Source organism: Salvelinus sp. IW2-2015, linkage group LG17 (assembly GCF_002910315.2).
Source record: "Salvelinus sp. IW2-2015 linkage group LG17, ASM291031v2, whole genome shotgun sequence".
NCBI lineage: Eukaryota > Metazoa > Chordata > Actinopteri > Salmoniformes > Salmonidae > Salvelinus > Salvelinus sp. IW2-2015.
Window position 1 is genome coordinate 40,132,477 of NC_036857.1, and position 22,946 is coordinate 40,155,422.

Genomic DNA, 22,946 nt, shown 5'->3' on the forward strand with positions numbered 1-22,946 from the left:
TAATTCGTCATTCGTCATACTGCATTGATATTTGAAATTATTTATAACGTGTTATGCTTTGTTTTGTTTTAGATTGAATGTTTTGCATGCCAACAGTGGTTCCATGTGCTCTGCCTCGGGAATGAAGACAAAAGAGTTCAGAGTGAAGAACACAAACCGGAAGTGCAGTCTTTGTTGTTGAAAATGTATGATATACCCCATCCATACTGAAGAGGCTCTGACATGTACATCAACCAGGGATAAAGAGAAAGTTAACACGGTGAAATGTTTCATACTTATTTGAAGTTAAGTGTCTGTTGACATGTRGGAAAAGATGTAAGGTCTACAAATTCTGTTTAATTTGTCAATATTCAATTGTTATTCATTGATTATCTGGTCATCATTACTGTGGTTACATGTTTAGTATATGTATTGACCAGCAAACCCACTGCAGCCTACCTCACTAGCTCACTCTCCATCCCTGCTTTGGACAATTAAAAACATGACTCCCGTACTTTGCCCTTTTCCTTTATGGTTGATATTAACGACGAAAGGAGATATTATCCGTCTCTCTCCTATTGTGTACCGCTGTTAAATAACGTGGCAAAATAAAAAAAAACGGGGAAAATAAGTACTTAGAACTACCAATTACTGTAGATAAATATTAAAGAAAAGGGTAAACAACACTGGACTGAACCCCCTAATTGTCAAACTAATAATATTGTACAACAATATAGAAGATACTTGACTAGAGGTTATGCAATATGGGTGTATATCCACTGCACACTTCTTAGGTGTGTAATTGACATGACCAAGTAGCTATTGCAAATTTGAAACTATGAAAAATGTACGTTACACCGTGTGATTTTACAGTACACAAACAGGGGTGTGCAATATAGAAGGGTAGTCCGTGTACATTCTGCACCTTGTTTGAAGTCATTTAGAAATTTAGAAAAATGTATGTAAAACGTGTGAGATGAAAATAGACAAACTAAAGGGTGTGCCATGTGACCGTACATTCTGAACCTTGTTTGAGTCCTCCTTTTCCGCAGCAACCAGTGATCCGAGTCAACAGCATCAATGTAACAGTTTCGCTTCTGTCCCTCTCCTTGCCTCTACCTGGGCTCGAACCAGGGACCCTCTGCACACATCAACAACTGACACCCACGAAGCATCGTTACCCATCGCTCCACAAAAGCCGTGACCCTTGCAGAGCAAGGGGAACAACTACCTCAAGGTCCCAGAGCGAGTGTCACCGATTGAAAGGCTATTAGCATGCACCCTGCTAACTAGCTAGCCATTTCACACTGGTTACACTAGCATGTCAGTCCAACATAATAATGATCATTTGAATATATTTTTAAGTTGTTGGTTGTAAGTAAAACCAGAAACCTTTTATTTTAAGTAAAAATCATTGATTTTCTTTTGCAATATTTACTAAGCCCGTGGGTCATTTTCTACAGTGACGATGGTCTTGTTAAACTGKTGGAAATGTGACGAAATAAACAATGTAAGAACAAAATATCCAAGCCAGCACATCACGGTCTGGGTCGACACAGTGGTGTAAAAAGTTTATTAGTGTGTGAATGAATATGAGTAGTACATTTGAAGAGTTCTTATATATCCCTTCAATGTCTGGTCTCTCAACGAGGAGTACTTTTGAAAGAGTGCTGTGTATTGCCGGGTATTGGGATACCTAAAACATAAGAGAAACATACAAGATTACATGTAGAATAACAATTACTTTTGTAATAACAATGGCATTGATTATAGGTGTGGATTATCATCAATTAAAAGTTGAGTATGTGCTATGCAATCAGCTGCAGTGATAAAAACAAGACAGTATGGAGAGGGAAAGACAGGGTAACAGAACACGCAATAATCCCACTGTAAATTAAGTCACTATTCTCTTGGAAAGACAAAAGAAATGGCACAGAACACTATAATCACACTGCAAATACATCCAAAGACTTTATAGAGGCTAACCTTTTTGTAGACCCATAGAGAGCCTTAAACATTGTCTTGATTTCGTCTGAAATCCAGAGGACAGAACAGGCTGCCCCCAATATACCAGCCTTAAATACATAAATTAGACACAAACACAACATAAAAAACATGAGCATTTGATATCAAATGCATCTTACAAATCTGATCTGTTACATTTTTTTGTCAAGTTTAACATAACCGAATTTTGGTCATCTCTCTCTCTCTCGCTGTTTGTGTGTGCCTAACGTGTTTGTGGAGGTTGCTACATTTCTCTATCACAGCTCACAGTACCCGAACTCTCCACCGCTTAACTGGACAGGGCAGGATAAGACAGGGGCTAAAGGGAGGAAGGTGGAAAGAGATGTTGAAAGAGTGTATCATGGGTTGAAATATTTGTGTCAAGTTTTAACATAACCTAGATTAAGTCTTCTGTGTGTGTTTTAGCTGAGGTTGATTTTCTCTATCAAAGCAGCCCGCCCCAACACATCAGCCTGAAAGACATAAATTAGACACATTCAACATGAGTAGTTGATAGACGTAACATCTGAATGTTTTGATTTTTGCAAGTTTAACATAACCTAGATTGCGTCATATCTCTCTCTCTSTGTGTGTGTGTGTGTGTCTTACCTCGTTTGTGGAGGCTGAGTTTCTCACAGCACCCAAACTATCTACAACTTAACTGGACAGCGGCAGGATTGACCCAGTCTTTCATTCTAAACATTAGATCATTCAACGTTACTATGCTAAACAAAAAAAGTGGCAGGTAGCTAGCAGAGAAGCGATGATGATGAGAGACAAGAACTTCAAGAAATAATGATTGAATAAATATCCAATAGGCCTACATAGGCATAAACTATTATGGTTGGCGAGTCCGAGCTAACCAAGGTAGTTGGTGATGCCTAGTTATATAAAGGATAAGTACATAAACAAAATGTTAATAGTGACGTTTCCGTTGATGGCACACGAGTGGAAGTACTGTCCATGGTCCTGGCTCTGGTTGGCGACAGCCAGTGCTCGCGTCTTCTTTGCTGGCATGGGAGCGATCACATTTGTCAAATGATACATTGTTGCTCAGGTTGTAGAGGCAGACAGGTATGTTTATACAACCCCAACTGTTGCAAACCAAATAGTAGCAATGGAAAATGATGTGTAGACGCTTTTTCCCCCGAGGGAGATGAAGTTTATGAATTCCCTGCCTGTGTTGCAGACAGTGGGAATATGACAATAACACGTCAACTCCCGCATATCAACCAATCAGCATCCAGGATCCAAACAACCAGTTTCATCATTCAAATAATACGCACTAGCGCCATTTACTCAGGAGCGCATTGCTGGTTCGAAAACGAACCCCTCTTTTGAACAGGGTTATTCAAGGCATCCCTTATGTCTACAACGTTTAAAAAACGATCTGATAGCAGAGTATGGGTTCTTAAATTAATTAATTAAATGTAAGGTTCCCTTTTTAACCTTAATTATCCTAAAGGATCCCACAGGAATCTAAAGGTTCATTACTTTAAATTACCCCGAAGGATCCTCCAGGAAACGTTTATTTTTTAGGGTGTACAGTATACTAGGCTATAGGCCTATTCCTAAAACGCGGATTAAACGTTTGGTCAGTTGAAGTGATGAATTGTCTTTCGTTTCAATATTGGATTTGGAAACGAACCTAATGCAGAAAGTGGTTGTTGTCACTTAAATAATAGTTTAATTAACTCAGTTATGTACTCAAATAATGTATTTGTGATTCCATGGTGGAGCTCTTGCCCTTCAGCATACAGTGAGATTTTGACCCAATTTCTCAAGTCAGAAATAACTTARTTGGCCAATCACCTCATGTCAGATAATTATAAAATATTGTTTTATTTTTTGTTTTACAACAAGTTTCGTTCATGTAACACATTTTATTTTGAGTGCACTCGCATTATGCATACACGGCGACATTTGATTGGAAATATTGATTTCTGACATACCTTAAAATGTGCATAATGACAATTCAGGAATGACACCAATAAAACCGAGAACCAACATTGACAATATTGGTATTTCTCTCTCAATTGCTGCCACCCCACCTTCCGTCTTCTAAAAACCTCATCTAGTGTRAAAATGGGTAGGCTATTATAGCCTAACATTACGATTGTTAGTTGGGTATTTAGGGGTCCGGCGGGTTTGTTGGGGTTTTGGTGAATTCAGTTGTGGAAAAGGGCGTTCAGTTCCTCGTACACGGGCGTCCTGTCATGGTGTAATAAGTGCACGTCATGAAATGGCGGCGGCACGTTTTCAGAGTGCGCGGAACCGCTGCGCGCTCCCGGTGTGCCGAACGCTTGTCCGTGGACAGCAGACATTCCGGAGTAGTGCATAGCATAGTGATAGTTCATGTCTGTGTCCGGCGACCCACACTCCAGTTGACTCACGGAAAAGTTGCCGTTGACGCACACAGGCGAGCTGTGATGGCCCCCATAGTCTGGGCTGTTGTACTCTGGGGAGATTGCCCCTGGGTAGACCGCATCGCCGTAGCCGTAGTTATGGGTCCTCATATACCGACTGGAGCCGGGTTGGCACTGAGGGCTAGACAGACGGGGACACTGGTAGGAGTAAGGGTGCACGGAGAAAGAGGAGTTGGGGACATGAAACCGGGCCCCGTCAGGACACTGCTCTGTCAAGAATTTCCGAGAGTTGAGCTGCAGACAACCAGCAACTAGATTCGTGGTGGGCTGGGACAGGCCCTTGCACAGTGTCTGCACGTAGGATACCACATCTGGCCTTTTCCCATTGCGCAAGATCTCCCCAAGCGCCCAAATGTAATTCTTGGCCAGTCTCAGCGTRTCTATCTTTGAGAGTTTTTGCGTTTTGGAATAACAGGGGACTACTTTGCGCAAATTGTCCAGCGCAGAGTTCAAATCGTGCATACGCGTTCTCTCTCGTGTGTTGGCTTTTTGACGCCGCACCTTGGAGCGCTCAATTCGTGCTGGCGTCAGCTTGCGTTTCTTTGGCCCGCGCTTTTCGGCTATGTCTCCCCCCTCGTTCTCATCACCACAGTCCTCATCGTCGACGTCATCGGCGTCATCCCCAGCCATCTCGGACTGATCCCGGCTGCTTCCCTCTCTGGCATCGCCGTCGTCTTGCAGGGGACCCAGGTCTTCCTCATTGGTTTTGGAATCCTCGCCCTCGCTGTTCTCCACCCAACCCGAGAGCTTCTGGACATCCGGCAGAACCTCGCTGAATAGCCTTGTCAACATGGTGGCACTGGAAAACACATCACAAGACAGATGAGAACTATAAGCAGTTTCAGACAGTGCATGGTCTTGGTGATAGGTATACATCTATATTCAGATAAGACATAGCCTATATGTGCACTTGAGCCAAGTTCCATAGGCCTCTAATAGAATAGGCTAATGTTCTTATAAAGAACTTTAGACATAAGAACTTTAGACATGGGGTTAATTCATGAGTCTAAAATGACTTTGATTAGGCTATTCGTCAAAAATAACAGGCTATTATTAAATATTTTTTTATCTTAGTAGGGGGTTGCTACAGAGGGGCGACAGACGGGACCAACTCTACGTGCACGTGCCTTGGCGTGCAGTCTCACAGCAGTTTTTTTGGTGCTGGCCCTATCATAAGGTCCCATGGGGCACATTGTGCGGCGAGTAGACCACCCCACACAAATCAAATCAAATGTATTTATATAGCCCTTCTTACATCAGCTGATATCTCAAAGTGCTGTACACACACACTATTTCTGGCCACATTCCAACACAGGCATAATAAATTGTGGACTAATTTTAGAATATACCCTACCCATAAATTAAAACAAATTTCTGATGATGTTTACAATTTACTTCATTATTATTTGCATCGATTAAGAACCGATTCTACGCATGTGTGAATGGCCTAAATGGTTATGCCAATTTGACATGACAGATTTGCAGATTAGCCATAGCTTTCTTTTCTTCCCTTTCCCCTTCAAAAATTAGCAGGCTGCCACAGCAGAACTAAGTCTTCAGTCTATAGTTTTTTAGGTTATCTGGATTGGGAAAAAGAGGATAAAATCAGCTCTGGACAACTATGCGTACAGTAACATGCTGACCAGACCGCCATCGTGRGCATGTTGATTGTGTCCCTCCACAGACACGATTAGGACACGCAGGTTTAAATATCAAAACCAACTCTGAATCAACTATATTCATTTGGGGACAGGTCAATAAGCAAACATTTATGGGAATTTAGCTAGCTAMCTTGCTGTTGCTAGCTAATTTGTCCTGGGATATAAACATTGYGTTGTCATTTTACCTGAAATGCACAAGGTCCTCTACCCCGACAATTAATCCACAMATAAAAGTGTAATCTGAGTTAGTTTCTAGTAATCCCTCCTCCTTCAGGCTTCTTCTTTTGGACTTTATATGGCGGTGTTGTTTTCCTGGGGCCCAGAGTTTTRCCTGATCTGGTAGCTTACCTAACCAACTCTAGACCCTAGTTGAGGCATTTGATTTACTTCCATATAAACAGTTACTCCAGGTGTTATAGCCTACCCACGTTTTTCAGTCGTAATTAACACATGTAATGATTTGCATGATCTTGTTCAAAATGAACCCTGGTTTGTTGTAATGTTGTAAGGTAGGCCTACTGTAGCTTACTTTTATATTGTATGACAGGGTTAACCTTTCATTTTTGATAGGCTAACGTTACTTAATGACATGCTGTTATAGCAAGTCTGTATTTGGTCTTGAAGCTAAAATGTAATGCGTGTAGCCTACAGACAAGAATATAAAAACTATAATTGTCTGCTTGTGAATTGTTGCAATATTCAAGAGTGTAATATGGTTCGGTTGCATTATACAAGAGTTGAATATGTTTATAAGAACCGTTTCTGTCATTGTTGAATAGTTTGTGCTTACTGGCTAATGGTATTTACTGTCCTACTCATGGTCAATTTGAGCTGCGGACCAAGAATGTCGCGTTGCCAGCCTGTTACGGCAGATTTCCTCCTCTTCGTCTGAAGAGGAGGTGTAGGGATCGGACCAAGACGCAGAGTGGAAAGTGTTCATATTTTAATGATAGTAAACTGAACACTTCAAGATACAAAACAACAAACGTGACCAAACCGAAAACAGTCCCGTGTGGCACGAACACTGACACGAAATACAATCACCCACAAAACCCCAACACCAAACAGGTTACCTTAATATGGTTCTCAATCAGGGACAACGATTGACAGCTGCCTCTGATTGAGAACCATATCAGGTCAAACACAGAAATAGACAAACCAGACACAAAACAATGAATGCCCACCCAACTCACGTCCTGACCCACTAAAACAAACAATTAACACAATAACTAGGGTCAGAACGTGACACAGCCACAACGAAGGTAAGGCAAGGATGTAATGTGAATTGAAAAGTAGAATTCTCTTCCGCTACCATGCTCCTCACACTCTCCTTCACATCTTGTAGTAAGAATAGGGCCATAATGCTCTGACACACAGACACACATTTACCATGTGCTGCTTAGCATGATTTCCTTTTAATTTGATTTTAGGCTCTGTCAAATCAAGTCTGTCCCGAAATGGCTCCATTTCAAACGGAGATACGATTTCAGGGACTTTTAAAATAAAGTCCCCAACCCCCTCTCAAACGAAACGACAAAGCTCCATCGATAAGCCTCCGATATGAATAGAATAAGGCATGTAGATCTTTAGTGGGCCTATAATGCATGTCAAATTGATCGGTAAAGGCTTTGTTGTTAATAAATGTAGTTGTCCGCGCGGTGCATGGAATCAATCCCTTCCCGTGTTCGCGTTACATGATAGCTCGGATAAAGAGCGTGGAGCAGGATTAAATCATGTCTTTGACTCTGTCACTCTTGATATGATATAAAACAACGAGGGTTGATTCATATAATTAAATTCTTGCGCAAGATACGCAGTAGCCTAGTTTCTCTAAAGAGGAATCTTATGAAATAACAAATGTTCCATTCAACCTTTGTATAAATTCTCTCGTTGGTGTTAGTTCCATAATTCGTTGAGGGCCATCCAAAAAAGGTAAACCTACCGCCGTCTTGGAGCTGGGTGAGAGGCGAAAGCGCGTTTGTTTACACCATCTCCGGGTGGCRAGTCCAAGTCCACACCGCTCCTGCATGGACACTTCAATAGGTGCGGTTAAGCTCGCTGCTTTTCCGCTGTGCTATCCCTACCCCAAATACGCAGATACAGTAGTGTGGTATACTCTACCAGGGCAGGGTGGGTTACATACAAGCTATGATGCAAGGCCATATGGCTGACACATCATTGGCAAGAGTCATGACATGAGCGCGGGTGATTGACATGCGCCCGCATTCACAGAGAGTGCCTTCCGGAGGGAAGAGGAACTCGCCATCTGTCACAGCCAGTAAGAGAGAGAAAGAGAGTAACAAAAACGGAGAGAGAAGGAAATGTTCTCGTTTGATGTCGTTTTAAAGACAGATTTCACTCCTATCGGAGCATAGGCCTAACAATGGACACCCATTTATGAATCTACTTAGGCCAAGCTAGGTCATTCCTACTGTCTGGTGCCTTTTGGACCTCAACTTTTGAAAAAGAAAGTATATTTTTTGTTTTTGTATTCTATCAGAAAAAGGACACGTTTGATTTTCCCGAAAAACAAATTAGTCAGCTCAGGTGCATTTTCCAACCTGTTAGTGTATACTTCTAACAGGGTGGACATTTGGAGCCTAAATTAGCCATAGCTCTGTGAGTGAGCCAGATTGAGCTAGAATAATAGTGAACACTTGAACAGGATTTTAACTTATCTATCAAACATATTTTACCATTTAGTAATTGGGTAAATTTTCTTCATAATTTAGCCTAACAGGGTGGAAATGTATGAGTGGAGCACACAGACTATCACGAAACATTGTAAAATAGATACAATTGAGTGTATATATTTATGTTGCTTGTTACCGTTGTTTTCCCACCAAAGAAATGATGACACTTCCTGAATGTGGTGTCATTGCAGGACGGTGTGGTTTTCTTAAAGGAGAATTACAACAAAATACATTAGTGGAAAGTTATATCAGGGGCACACAGAACATTAAAATAAAATAATAATAAATACAATAATATTGAAAAACACATCATTGACGAGAGAGAATTTAACTAGGACTATAAAATAATGAAGACAGATTTTAAATATTGTATTATGTTATGGCTTATATTTCTCATGGAAGTTGATGAATAACATCTGAGGACATGGCAAAAACACCGACATCCAGTGAATTCTTTGAGAAAATGCATTGAATTCCCTTTCAATATCCATATTTTTGTGGTTTTAAGGACACCTGACCTTATAATTAAAGCCTAATTTGCTATTTAACACTAATTAAGAAGTGATATTTCCTGAGGACAGAAAATTCACATCATTATAGGAATGACCCAGCTATGCATTGAGGCTATATTAACAGGGATGTTATACACTACATGACCAAAAGTATGTGGACATCGAACATCTCATTCCAAAATCATTCAAATTAATATGGGTTGGTCCCCCCTTTGCTGCTATAACAGCCTCCACTCTTCTGGGAAGGCTATACACTAGATGTTGGAACATTGCTSCGGGGACTTGCTTCCATTCAGGRACAAGAGCATTKGTGATGTTGGGCGATTAGGCCTGGCTCARAGTCGGCGTTCCAATTCATCCCAAAGGTGTTCGATGGGGTTGGGTCAGGGCTCTGTGCAGTCAAGTTCTTCCACACCGATCTCGACAAACCATTTCTGTATGGACTTCGCTTTGTGCACGGGGGCATTGTCATGCTGAAACAGGAAATGGCCTTCCCCAAATTGCTGCCACAAAGATGGAAGCACKGAATCATCTAGAATGTCATTGTATGCTGTAGTGTTAAGATTTCCCATCACTGGAACTAAGGGCTTTAGCAAGAACCATAAAAAACAGACCCAGACCATTATTCCTCCTCCACCAAACTTTACAGTTGGCACTATGCATTGGGGCAGGTAGCTTTCTCCTGGCATCCGCCAAACCCAGATTAGTTCTTCGGACTGCCAGATGGTGAASCGTGAGTCATCACTCCAGAGAACYCGTTTCCACTGCTCCAGAGTCCAATGGAGGCGAGCTTTACACCACYCRAGCCGATGCTTGACATTGCACATCTTAGGCTTGTYTGTGGCTGCTCGGCCATGGAAACCCATTTCACGAAGCTCCCGACGAACAGTTATTGTGCTGACATTGCTTCCAGAAGCAGTTTGGAACTCGGAAGTGAGTGTTGCATTCGAGGACAGATGATTTTTTTACGCACGACGATGCTTCAGCACTCAGCAGTCCCGTTCTGTGAGCTTGTGTGGCCTACCACTTCGCGGCTGAGCCGTTGTTGCTCCTAGACGTTTCCATTTCAAAATAACAACACTTATAGTTGACTGAATTTGACGAACTGACTTGTTGGAAAGGTGGCATCCTATGATGGTGCCACGTTAAAAATCACTGAGCTCTTCAGTAAGGCTAATCGACTACTGCCAATGTTTATCTATGGAAATTACATGGCTGTGTGCTCGATTTTATACAGTTGTCAGCAACGGGTGTGGCTGAAATAGCCGAATCCACTAATTTAAAGGGGTGTCCACATACTTTGGTATATATAGTGTATATCACTGTTTCTTGCAATTAGAGAACATATATCATCAATGTGAATTCCACACCAAACCACAAAGCTAACCACAAAGACCACCAAGGTACATTTGGCTAAATGAGTCATTTGAACAGAGATAATCAGGGCTGTGCTCTGAGAGAGCCTCCTAGCTTAGAGATGCCCACATGCCTGGCAGTGCTAGTGGGCAGGATACTGATGGGTGGTGGGACAATGTGGAATCAAAGAGGGGCAAAAGAAGAGATGGAGAGGCATATGTTAAGGAAACTGTATTGAGAATAAGCTTCAATAGCCACATTCTTAATAATCGTCCAAACCCTGAATTTTRGGCAGGATATCCATCTGGATATGGGGAGAGGGGCTTACGGACCCAGGTGCCCAATTTGTGCAAGCATGCATATGGGTTGCGGGTTTGTCATGTCATTGAATATAATTGTCACAAGCTGAATAAAATTATATTTTGAATGTTGTTAATTTTAMTTATTTAACCTTTATTTGATTAGGCAAGTCAATTYAGAACAAYTTCTTATTTACAATGACGGCCTAGGAACAGTGGGTTACTGCCTTGTTCAGGGGCAGAACGACAGATTTTTACCTTGTCAGCTCGGGGGTTCGATCTAGCAACCTTTCAGCCACAAGGCTACCTATCACCCTATATTTAGTTTAGAAAATAAGTATTTTGAAATTGACAAGTGATTTATATGCATTTGTTTAAGATATTAAGACCCATATCATTGGCGCATTCATCCGTTGCCATGGATTTGCATACTGCATTTTTGGATCCAACCAATCTGTGACCGTCTAGGCGTCAGCGTCAGATCTCGCCAACTAGCTAGCTAAAAATAGATCTGGGGCCTTGTAACTGCTGGTACACATTTCTGTAGCCTAATACAAGCTTGTGTTCATCATGGTAGATACAACTTGCTTAAATCATAAGTAAATTATATTGAAAAGCAATATACTTTGTACATGTTCGACTTGGGAAATCAGTTAGCGATTGCCCTTACCGAGTAAGATTTTACGCACAGGAGGGGGGCCCCAGACTATGCTTCGCACCCATGGGGGTGAAAGCTAAGCTCTGCCCCTGAACTGAATGCAACAATAGCCATATTCCTTTAAATGTTATAATATTGGCGATACCATATGGTAATTGCCATGGCCTAAATACGTTTGATGATAGCATGATATAGAGGATGAAACAGAAGAAGCGTCAAAGCAGGAAACTCAGGTATGCTTACATTGATTGACATTAAACCTTTTCAAAGGAAATAAAAAGAATGCCAAAACTAACTACTGGCCTAAAACTATTGACACAGTCTCAGATACAGGGTTTGAGGTCCACAACACTGCTGGTTTTCAATCTTCTCTATTCTGGGACTAATACAGGGCTGAATGGGGAAACCTGGGCTGCGTTCAGTACATTCTTACGTTCTGGAACCTTTAATTGAATGGAAACGGTGCTTTACTGAACGACCAGTTGAAAAACAGGGAGGGGTTGGGTTGTGGTGGGTTGCGGGAACGCTGTCAGCATGGCCACTGCCTTTTAAATATATGTCACTCATTGCTTCAAGAAACACATCGCACACCCACCAAACGGTGGCAAACGTACCTCAAAGTCTGTTCAATAACTTTTMGGGGGAAACGTGTTCAGTACAAACCGTTCTGCAACTTAGCAAACGTTCAAGCGAACTGAACGCACCTCAGGCGAGTGGGCTCTCCCGGCCAATCAATGACATTCAATCAATAAAGAAAACCAGCAGTATTGCGGACCACAAGGCTCGCACGCAAAAAAGGAAGAGGAAAACCTGTGCACCGCAGTGTGTCTAGATCCAGTTGCTGGTTTTGGCATTATTATGAAATTATATTTGTTATACGTTACAGGCAAGATGGAAGCATTTCAGATCAATTAATGGCTAAGGTACTAGCATTAACAAAGTTGTGGGTTTAATTCCCACCCAGGTTATTTCTGCTGGTTGTTGTTGCGGCGGAAAAGAGGCTGCCCAAAAGCGGATTACTCCGCGGCTGCCGGCTATAGGATACTTTTTCTCAAAATCGAATAGATACTTTATTGTCCATTTGAGGAAAAGAAACATGTCTTCTGCCTGACTCATATACATACACACACGGAATGGCAAAGTGTCAGCCATGGAGCACAGTGCCACAGGATGGAGAGCAGTTTTAGGGCCTAAGTGTCTTGCTCTAGGCCACGACAGGAGGTATCTGGGATTAGAGACCAGCAGCCATCAGGTTCCCACAGTTCAGTTCACATGCCCTGCTTGGGCTTGAAACGACAACATTCCATCTACTAGTCTGCCTTCGGAACCTCTTGGCAAGTGGTTCTCAACCTTTTCTTTTCCAAGGCCCTTCTAAAATGCTTTCAGAAAATCTGGGGACCTCCTGCGTCAGAGATAAAAATGTATATGCAAATTGTGATTGATATTCATTGTCGACGCTCAAAATGTGAAAATGAACATTGTTTTAAATATTTATATTCCTGACAAACAGTACTCTCCTATTAAAAAGGTAAGATATTTTGTCCTTACTGTAGCTATTTAAAATGTGTATGTTTTCTCCCTGCCTTCAGGGAAAAGCTCTCTGAGGCCCTCCTGGGGTCCTAGCCTCCCTGGTTGAGAACCTTACCTGCTACCCCATTATCAACAACCCTAAATTAAGATATGTTGGCCTATGTGCCCTTATAGCGTATGCCTCTGTTTCTGTTCCCTCATAAGGGGTTGAAYTTGGTTAAATGCATTAAAGTGTGTRCTACAAAGTGGAATGTGCCAGGGAGTCTACCAATCAGCACCTTTGAYCACTACTCTGTATATGATGCATGGCTGACATCTAGTGGTCGTGAARYGGTACTGTAGTAGTATGCCTACACRTAAATCATTCCGAGTCTCTTTTTTTCAATGGCAATAAGACTGGTTGATACGACCACCATTGGCAATTTTAGCTTATAAATCTTGGTGGGGTAAACTCAGCCAATGTTTTTTTTTAGATGCATGCATCTAAACAATAGATTAAATGCAATTTAACAGCGACAAACGGTGTCCACAAACTGTTAGGGCCTCCATAGAGCTCTCCCGACAGCAGAGCTTTCCTTTCAGCACCATGGAGTGAATCCTTWCCACCGCTACAGCTGGCTATCGMCYGAGCCTRCRATGGCAGTGAAACAGATCACTCAGCTTCATTTACTGCCTTTTAAAAAKCCATTGRTGATARGTCTGGGTCACGCCCTGATCTGTTTCACCTGTCCTTGTGATTGTCTCCACCCCCTCCAGGTGTCGCTTATTTTCCCCAGTGTATTTAGTCCTGTGTTTCCTGTCTCTCTGTGCCAGTTTGTCTTGTATGTTTCCAAGACATCCAGTGGTTTTCCCGGTCTCCTGATTTTTGCATTCTCCTTTTTCTAGTCCTCCTGATTTTGACCTTTGCCTGTTTCTGGACTCCGTACCCGCCTGCCTGACCATTCTGCCTGCATTGACCATGAGCCTGTCTGCCACTCTGTACCTCCTGAACTCTGATCTGGTTTTGACCTTTTTGCCTGTCCACGACCATTCTCTTACCTACCCCTTTTGATTAATAAACATTGTAAGACTCCAATTATCTGCCTCCTGTGTCTGCATCTGGGTCTCGCCTTGTGCCTTGAAATTAAGACTGAAAAGAGATGGTGGGCCACATATTAGCAGAACAGTGCTTCTATGGTATTACAGTGCCTTGCAAAAAGTATTCATCCCCCTGGCGTTTTTCCTATTTTGTTGCATTACAACCTGTAATTTAAATGGATTTTTCGAGGTTTATATCATTTGATTTACACCACTTTTGATTTAAGCCACTATGTAAAAGGCTGTTTATTCGACATGGACCTGTTACTACATTTGAAAGTTATCAAAACCCTTGTTTAGAATATCTACATAAATTCAGCAATTGCATTCTACTCATAATACTCTGTAGGCTACTGACCTATTCAAAGCTTCCTCCATCATCTCATCTGCCTGTAGTTATTGAACTCAACCTGCAAGTGTTAAGTTTGTTTTTATTGAGTGGTGGGAAACAGCTGAGGGCAAGGTTCTGACAAATGGGTGTGTCTTGGTGGTGGCAAGGAKACACCCKAAAAACTCCCATGTCAAACCACACCCCCAAGCCAAATCATGTTTCGCTTCTGTCATGGCATTGTTGAGGAGCAAGCCAAAAAACAAGGCCAAATAAGCGGGTGCGGTTCCCCTTTAAACCTAACAACTCACATCAAATCAAATCAAATTTTATTTGTCACATACACGTACGTGTTTAGCAAATGTTATTGCGTGTGTATTGCGTGTGTAGCTTGTAAACTCAGCCTAATCCTGCRAGGGTCAGATGTTGCCCACACCAATATGTACATTTCACAACACTTACATGTTCGAAGGACYCACAACACTTCAAGATAGAAAAACAGCATGTGAGAGTCGGTCACTGCATAGCTTGCATTTTCTCAAAACGGCATTTTTCTTTTTTGATGGGGTTTAACAGAGGTTGGCATCCAATGTTTATGGTGCATTACCGCCYCCAGCTGGACAAGGTATTGAATGAGAAAATAAAAAACATGATACAAAATAAGACACGTCAACTAACAAAACCAATCCCAATTCTTCAATCACAGTCCACTCCAAAATACATCCCTACACAGGCTCAGGGGCCTGTGATGGCGGGTCATTCACAGACAGGATTTCTTGCACGTCCTAAGCTGTGAAATCACAAAGACCCCAAAAAACGTTCAGCTGCATTCACAATGATTCAAATTTTCTTAGACTTCTTCTCTGCTTGTGCTGTACAGTTAATGATCATTGCATTAAATAATACAAAGTCCACCTTTTAAACATGTAGCATTTCACTATCCCTCGGATGATGATGAGAAACCTTCACTAGTCGTGGTGGCTCTACTACCATTGTTTCTTCCCCGCCACTCGTTCCTTCCCATCTTCTCACAGCCACCAGATAGGAAACATGCTGGACATTCCTTGCCCTTGCCACCTCGGTCTCCTTCACCTCGGTCTAACATTGCCCTCCGGGAATTCAGGCGCATGTTCGCTTCCACAATTGGAGCATTTCACTTGATCTGGCATATGATACTCTTCCCTCCTGCACACACTTGACACATGACCAAATATTTTATATTTATGACACTGAAGGGGCTTTGTGCACAAAAACTCTGACAGGGTATCTCATGAATCCTAACTTTATATGAGAAGAGAGAGACTCTTCATAAAAGAACAGTAGCATGGATCCAGTAAAATAATTTTCTCCATCCACCATACAGGTCAGTCTAGGTGCCCTGACCACTCCATCTGTCTTCAGTTATATCCTCTGCCTTTACTTCTAGTGCCACCCCAGAAATAACCCCCTTTATAGGCGCCCTGCTACAAAAATCCATACAGGAAACATTCCACTTCGATATCTTTTTTAGTCTTAATACACGCTTCTTCTCCTCTGCAGAAGGACAAAAAAAATCTATATAAGACCACTTCTTGTGACTATCGCCGATTTCACACTTTCCTCCAACACATTCCAGATTTTCCTCGAGACGTTAAACGGATTTCCCAGGTAGCATTAATCCAAAACCAACTACAAAGCAAACTAAAAATGAATCTAGTGGTTTCCTATTTTCCACCACAGCTTTACTTCTCTTGTTTCCCTTTTTCTTTGCCACTGTCACCCACTCATTCTCACTCTCCGTGTTACTATCTTCACCCGACTCACTAGCAGTTTGAAACAAAACCTCAGTTTCCGCCATCTTCCCGTTCCTCTCAGGACACAAAAACTTCCCCTTTCAGGTCTCTGATGGCTCGTAGCGGAAAGATGTCGGTAGGTGAACATGCTCGGACTTGAGGTTTGCGTGAGCAGAGCCTCGGAGTGCGTCCAAGCGCCCTGATTGGTTGGAATTGAGACAGGCGATTGACAGGTCTGAAGGTCAGGTTAAGAGGGTCTGCCTTTAAAAAAAAGAAGATAAATCATTATTTAAATAAGTAATCCCACTGTCACGATCGTCTTGAGGATAATGAGTGGACCAAGGCGCAGCGTGTGAAAAATACATCTTCTTTTATTTGGAAGACAAAAACGAACGAAAACAAAACAACAAACGTGAAGCTATAAAAGACTAAGTGCTAACATGCAACATAGACATAGACAATTACCCACCAAAGCCTACTGTCTATGGCTGCCTTAAATATGGCTCCCAATCAGAGACAATGAATGACAGCTGTCTCTGATTGAGAACCACTCAGGCAACCATAGACTTGCCTAGACAACTATACTAAACCCAACCCCATACACTCAACAAAACCCCCTATACAATACAACCACCCAAGACGAGACAAATACATACAAAACATCCCCCCTGTCACACCCTGACCTAACCAAAATATTACAGAAAACAAAGAATACTAAGGCCAGGGCGTGACACCCACTTTCATTCATTTACATTTTCTTAATTTATTTCTTTCTGTATTTCTTCCTCCAATATGATAATGAGGGTTGTCAAGCAAACGTATGTGGGTGGTATCTAACACACCATTGGTTGATCAATGTCACGGCACGTTGCTCAATTTAATTTCCCTGGGCTGCATTCAGTACGACAGAACTGTGTTCAACGTTTAATTAAACAGAAACGGTAATATACTGAACGAACAGTTGAAAAACTGTGCGATTATGGTTACCAGAGGGCAATTGTCTATGGTGTGCTGCACTAGGACTCTCTTATCACCTGCACTCTGGTGAAGTCGGAGGGCAAATTTCTTGAAATTGTTAAGAACTAACCGGGTCCACTTCTGTGTTCGTTGTAGCAGCTAGCTGACCCACATTTTTGATAAATGGATCCACATGGAAAAGCAGGTAATCTGGAGAGGCGTCATTTTCAGCAGCATTAGCCAGCACTGCCAAGTCTCCGGCAACCGTTCACCTGATTACAGCCATACTACTTGCCATAATAACTGGGCTAATATAGCTATTTACTGGTTATAAATCTCTCAAGTGTATGTAGTTTGATTGTTTACTTTTCAGGCCATCAAAGCCAGGCAAAAAGCAACGCAGTGACATTCAAATCAAATGTATTTGCCACATGATTCATAAACAACAGGTGTAGACTAACAGTTAAACACTTTCATTGATCAACCAATGGTGTGTTAGATACCACATTGATTGACAACCCCCTCATTATCATATTAAGGAAATATAGAAATAAATAAATGCATAAATATACTGAACAAAAACATAAGCACAGTGTTGGTCCCATGTTTCATGAGCTGAAATAAAAGATCCCAGAAATGTTCCATACATTTTTTACATTTGAGTCATTTAGCAGACGTTGTTATCCAGAGTGACTTCCAGGAGCAATTAGGGTTACGTGCCTTGCTCAAGGGCACATTGACAGATCTTTCACCTAGTCGGCTTGAGGATTCAAAACAGCAACCTTTTGGTTACTCGCCCAATGCTCTTAACTAGGCTGCCACAAAAAGCTGACTTCTCAAACATGTTGTGCACAAATTTGATTACGTCCCTGTTAGTGAGCATTTCTCCTTCGCCAAGATAATCCATCCACCTGACAGGTGTGGCATATCAAGAAGCTGATTAAACAGCATGATCATTATACTGGGGACAATAAAAGGCCACTAAAATGTGCAGTTTTGTCACAACACAATACCACAGATGTCTCAAGTTTTGAGGGAGCGTGCAATTAGCATGCTGACTGCAGAAATGTCCACCAGAGCTGTTGTGAGAGAATTGAATGTTAATTTCTCTACCATAAGCCGCCTCCAACGTCATTTTAGAGAATTTGGCGGTACGTTCTACCGGCCTCACAACCGCAGACCACGTGTAACCACGCCAGCCCAGGACCTCCACATCCGCTTTCTTCACCTGTGGGATCGTCTGAGACCAGCCACCTGAACAGCTGATGAAACTGTGGGTTTGCACAACCGAAGAAGTTCTGCACAAACTGTCAGAAACCGTCTCAAGGAAGCTCATCTGCGTGCTTGTGATCCTAACCAGGGTCTTGACCTGACTGCAGTTCGGCGTCGTAACCGACTTCAGTGGGCAAATGCTCACCTTCTATGGCCACTGGCTCGCTAGAGAAGTGTGCTCTTCACAGATGAATCCCAGTTGTATCTGTACTGGGCAGATGGCAGATAGTGTGTATGGCGTTGTGTGGGCGAGCGGATACTGGTGTCAACACTGTTAAAACTTCTTGTCACTACAGGGGGTGCTGTTTCAACTTCGACATTTAGCGTTCCCAAATTAAACTGCCTCGTACTCAATTCTTGCTCGTACAATATGCATATTATTATTACTATTGGATAGAAAACAATCTCTAGTTTCTAAAACCGTTTGAATTATGTCTGTGGGTGAACCAGAACTCTTTCTGCAGCGAAATTCATGACAGGAACTGCGAAGGTCTGAAAACTAGGCTCTGTTCTCAGATCAGTTTAAAGGTCTGTATGTATCCTATGGGTCGACATGAACTGCACCCGCCTTCCCCTGGATGTCAGTAACCAATGAGAATTGGAATGGAGTGTCTACGTAGCTCTCAGACCTTATAAAAGGCCATGACATGCAGTGTCCGCTCTTTTCGACTTTCGTCAAGACGCAGAGGAGGACATCAGGATGGCATGCTCAAACGCTCTCGTTTTAGGCCCTATATATGTCCGTCTGTGATTTAATTCGATATAGGTGTTAGAAACATCATAACGAAGTTATTTTAAACCGAGTTATATCAGTTTATGCGAGTATATTGCTATTTTCGGTATTTCCTTAGTATTGCGCCATGACGATTTGGGCATGTCTGTGCGACATAGCTATTGTTAGCTGCTAATTCCAAAGTTGAAGAGGACGTTTTACAACCGTGCAACGATTCTTTTGGATAAAGGACAACCTTGGCCCCAAATGCTGATGGAACTCGTCCAAAAGTAAGAGCTATTTATGATGTTATTCCGTATTTATGTGGAAAAATGTAAAAGTGTTTGGCCGCTATTATTGCGGCACTGGTCTGGCTGTAACGCACACTGTATGTCTAGTAACGTTAATTTAAAAATCTAACACAGCGATTGCATTAAGAACTAATTTATCTTTCATTTGCTGTCCAACTTGTATTTTTTAGTCAAGTTTATGAATAGTTTTCGATTAGAATAGGTGCTTCTCCAAGATGGCGCCGGACAGATTGCTCTAAGTTTTGGCCACTATTCTCATTGTATAACCACGATTTGTGCCGCTAAATATGCACATTTTCGAACAAACTCTATATGCATTGTGTAATATGATGTTATAGGACTGTCATCTGAAGAATTCTGAGAAGGTTAGTGAAAAATTAATATCTTTTGGTGGCTTATACTTAATCGCTATGTTTTTGCTTGAATCAATGCTGTTGTGATGTTTGCTATTGTGGTAAGCTAATATAACGTTATATTGTGTTTTCGCTGTAAAACACTTAGAAAATCTGAAATATTGTCTGGATTCACAAGATCTGTGTCTTTCAATTGCTGTACGCTGTGTATTTTTAAGAAATGTTTTATGATGAGTAATTAGGTAATACACGTTGCTCTCTGTAGTTATTCTAGTCGCTTCGGTGAGAGTTGTGATGGTGGCTGCAATGGTAAACTATGATTTATACCTGAAATATYCACATTTTTCWAAKAAAACATATGCTATACAATAAATATGTTATCAGACTGTCATCTGATGAAGTTTRTTCTTGGTTAGTGGCTATTTATATCTTTATTTGGTCGAATTAGTGATGGCTACCTATGCAGGGAAAAATGGTGGAGGAAAAAAAAGTTGTGTCTTTTGCTATGGTGGTTAGCTAATAGAAATACATATTTTGTCTTCCCTGTAAAACATTTAAAAAATCGGAAATGATGGCTGGATTCACAAGATCTGTATCTTTCATTTGGTGTCTTGGACTTGTGATTTCATGAACATTTGATTATATGATATCCCTGTGGCTTTAGGCTAGGCTATGCTAGTCAGCTTTTTTGATGGGGGGGATCCCGGATCCGGGTTTGTGACTCGTTAGAGGTTTAACAGAGTGCCCTAGGGTAGCGGTAGGGTTATGGTATGGGCAGGCATAAGCTACGGACAACAAACACAATGCATTTTATTGATGGCAATTTGAATGCACAGATATCGTGACGAGGTCCTGAGGCCCATTGTCGTGCAATTCATCCACCGCCATCACCTCATGTTTCAGCATGATAATTCACAGCCCCATGTCGCAAGGATCTGTACACCATTTCTGGAAGCTGAAAATGGCCCAGTTCTTCCATGGCCTACATACTCACCAGACATGTCACCCATTGAGCACGTTTACGACGTCTACGACACCGTGTTCCAGTTCCCGCCAATATCCAGCAAGTTTGCACAGCCATTGAAGAGGAGTGGGAAAACATTTCAGAGGCCACAATCATCAGCCAAATCAACTCTATGCGAAGGAGATGTGTCGCGCAACATGAGGCAAATGGTGGTCACACCAGATACTGACTGGTTTTCTGATCCACGCCCCTACCTTTTTAAGGTATCTTAACTTTTTTTGTGACCAACATACGCATATCTGAATTCCCAGTCATGTGAAATCCATAGATTACGGCCTAATGAATTTATTTCAATTGACTGATTTCCTTATATGAACTGCTACTCAGTAAAATCTCTGAKATTTTTTCATGTTGCATTTATATTTTTGTTCAGTGTATATAAATTAATAAAATGGACGAAATTGTGAATAATTAGATAAATAATTGAATACATACAGTCATGGKCAAAAGTTTTGAGAATGACACAAATATTATTTTTCACAAAGTCTGCTGCCTCAGTGTCTTTAGATATTTTTGTCAGATGTTACTATGGAATACTGAAGTATAATTACAAGCATTTCATAAGTGTCAAAGGCTTTTATTGACAATTACATGAAGTTGATGCAAAGAGTCAATATTTTCAGTGTTGACGCTTCTTTTTCAAGACCTCTGCAATCCGCCCTGGCATACTGTCAATTAACCTCTGGGCCACATCCTGACTGATGGCAGCCCATTCTTGCATAATCAATGCTTGGAGTTTGTCAGAATTTGTGGGTTTTTGTTTGTCCACCCACCTCTTGAGGATTGACCACAAGTTCTCAATGGGATTAAGGTCTGAGGAGTTTCCTGGCCATGGACCCAAAATATCGATGTTTTGTTCCCCGAGCCACTTAGTTATCACTTTTGCCTTATTGCAAGGTGCTCCATCATGCTGGAAATTGCATTGTTCGTCACCAAACTGTTCCTGGATGGTTGGGAGAAGTTGCTCTCGGAGGATGTGTGGGTTGACCATTGCATGAGTCAGGTCGGGGACCTGAGCCAACTCCTCGTGCTTACTGTGGGGAGCGTGTTACTGGTCAGGCACCGTGTTATGCGGTGGAGCGCACGGTGTCTCCAGTGCGCAATTCTAGCCCGGTGCGCTCTATTCCAGCTCCTCGCATTGGCCGGGCTAGAATGGGCATCCAGCCAGGAAGGAGGGTGCCGGCTCAGCGCTACTGGTCTCCAGTGTACCTCCTTGGACCAGGATACCCTGCATTTGCAGGGCGAAAATAAACATCCAGCCAGGACGGGTAGTGTCAGCTCTACACTCCAGACCTCCAGTACGCCTCCACAGTCCAGTACGTCCTGATCCTGCTCCCCGCACTCGCCCTGAGGTGTGTGTCACCAGCCCAGTACCACCAGTGCCGACACCACGCACCAGGCTTCCAGTGCGCCTCCAGAGTCCAGTACGTCCTATTCCTGCTCCTCACACTGAGGTGCGTGTCCTCAGCCCGGTACCACCAGTTCCGGCACCACGCACCAGGCCTACAGTGCGCCTCGGCAGTCCAGAGCGTCCGGTGACAGTACCCAGTCCAGAGCGTCCGGCGACAGTACCCAGTCCAGAGTGTACGGCGACAGTACCCAGTCCAGAGCTTCCGGCGACAGTTCACAGACCGGAACCTCCAACGACGGGCCACAGACCGGAACCTCCAACGACGGGCCACATTCCGGAACCTCTCAACGACAGGCCACAGTCCGGAACTCCAACGACGGGCCACAGTCCGGAACCCCCATGACGGGCCACAGTCCGGAGCCTCCAGCGACGATCCTCAGTCCGGAGCATCCAGCGACGATCCCCAGTCCGAGCCTCCAGCGACGATTCCCCAGTCCGGAGCGTCCAGCGACGATCCCCAGTCCGGGGGTCTCCAGCGACGGTCCCCAGCCCGGGGTCTTCAGCGACGGTCCCCACGCGGAGCCTCCAGCGAAGGTCCCCAGCCGGGCCTCCAGCGAAGGTCCCCAGCCCGGCGTCGTTCCAGCGGGGACGGTCCCCAGCGCCGGGGTCTC

At 42.7% G+C, this 22,946-nt stretch overlaps 1 protein-coding gene across 1 annotated transcript; it reads right to left on the reverse strand.

Annotated features, from left to right (window-relative positions):
* Nucleotides 1-3,806: 3,806 nt before the first annotated feature.
* On the reverse strand, nt 3,807-8,165 carry LOC111976395 (neurogenic differentiation factor 2-like). The gene is made up of 2 exons (XM_024005201.2): nt 8,013-8,165; nt 3,807-5,208 (listed from the first exon to the last, which is right to left on the reverse strand). Exon 2 carries the CDS (start codon nt 5,199-5,201, stop codon nt 4,152-4,154), a length of 1,050 nt encoding a protein of 349 aa, XP_023860969.1. The 5' UTR covers nt 5,202-5,208; nt 8,013-8,165; the 3' UTR covers nt 3,807-4,151.
* Nucleotides 8,166-22,946: the final 14,781 nt, after the last annotated feature.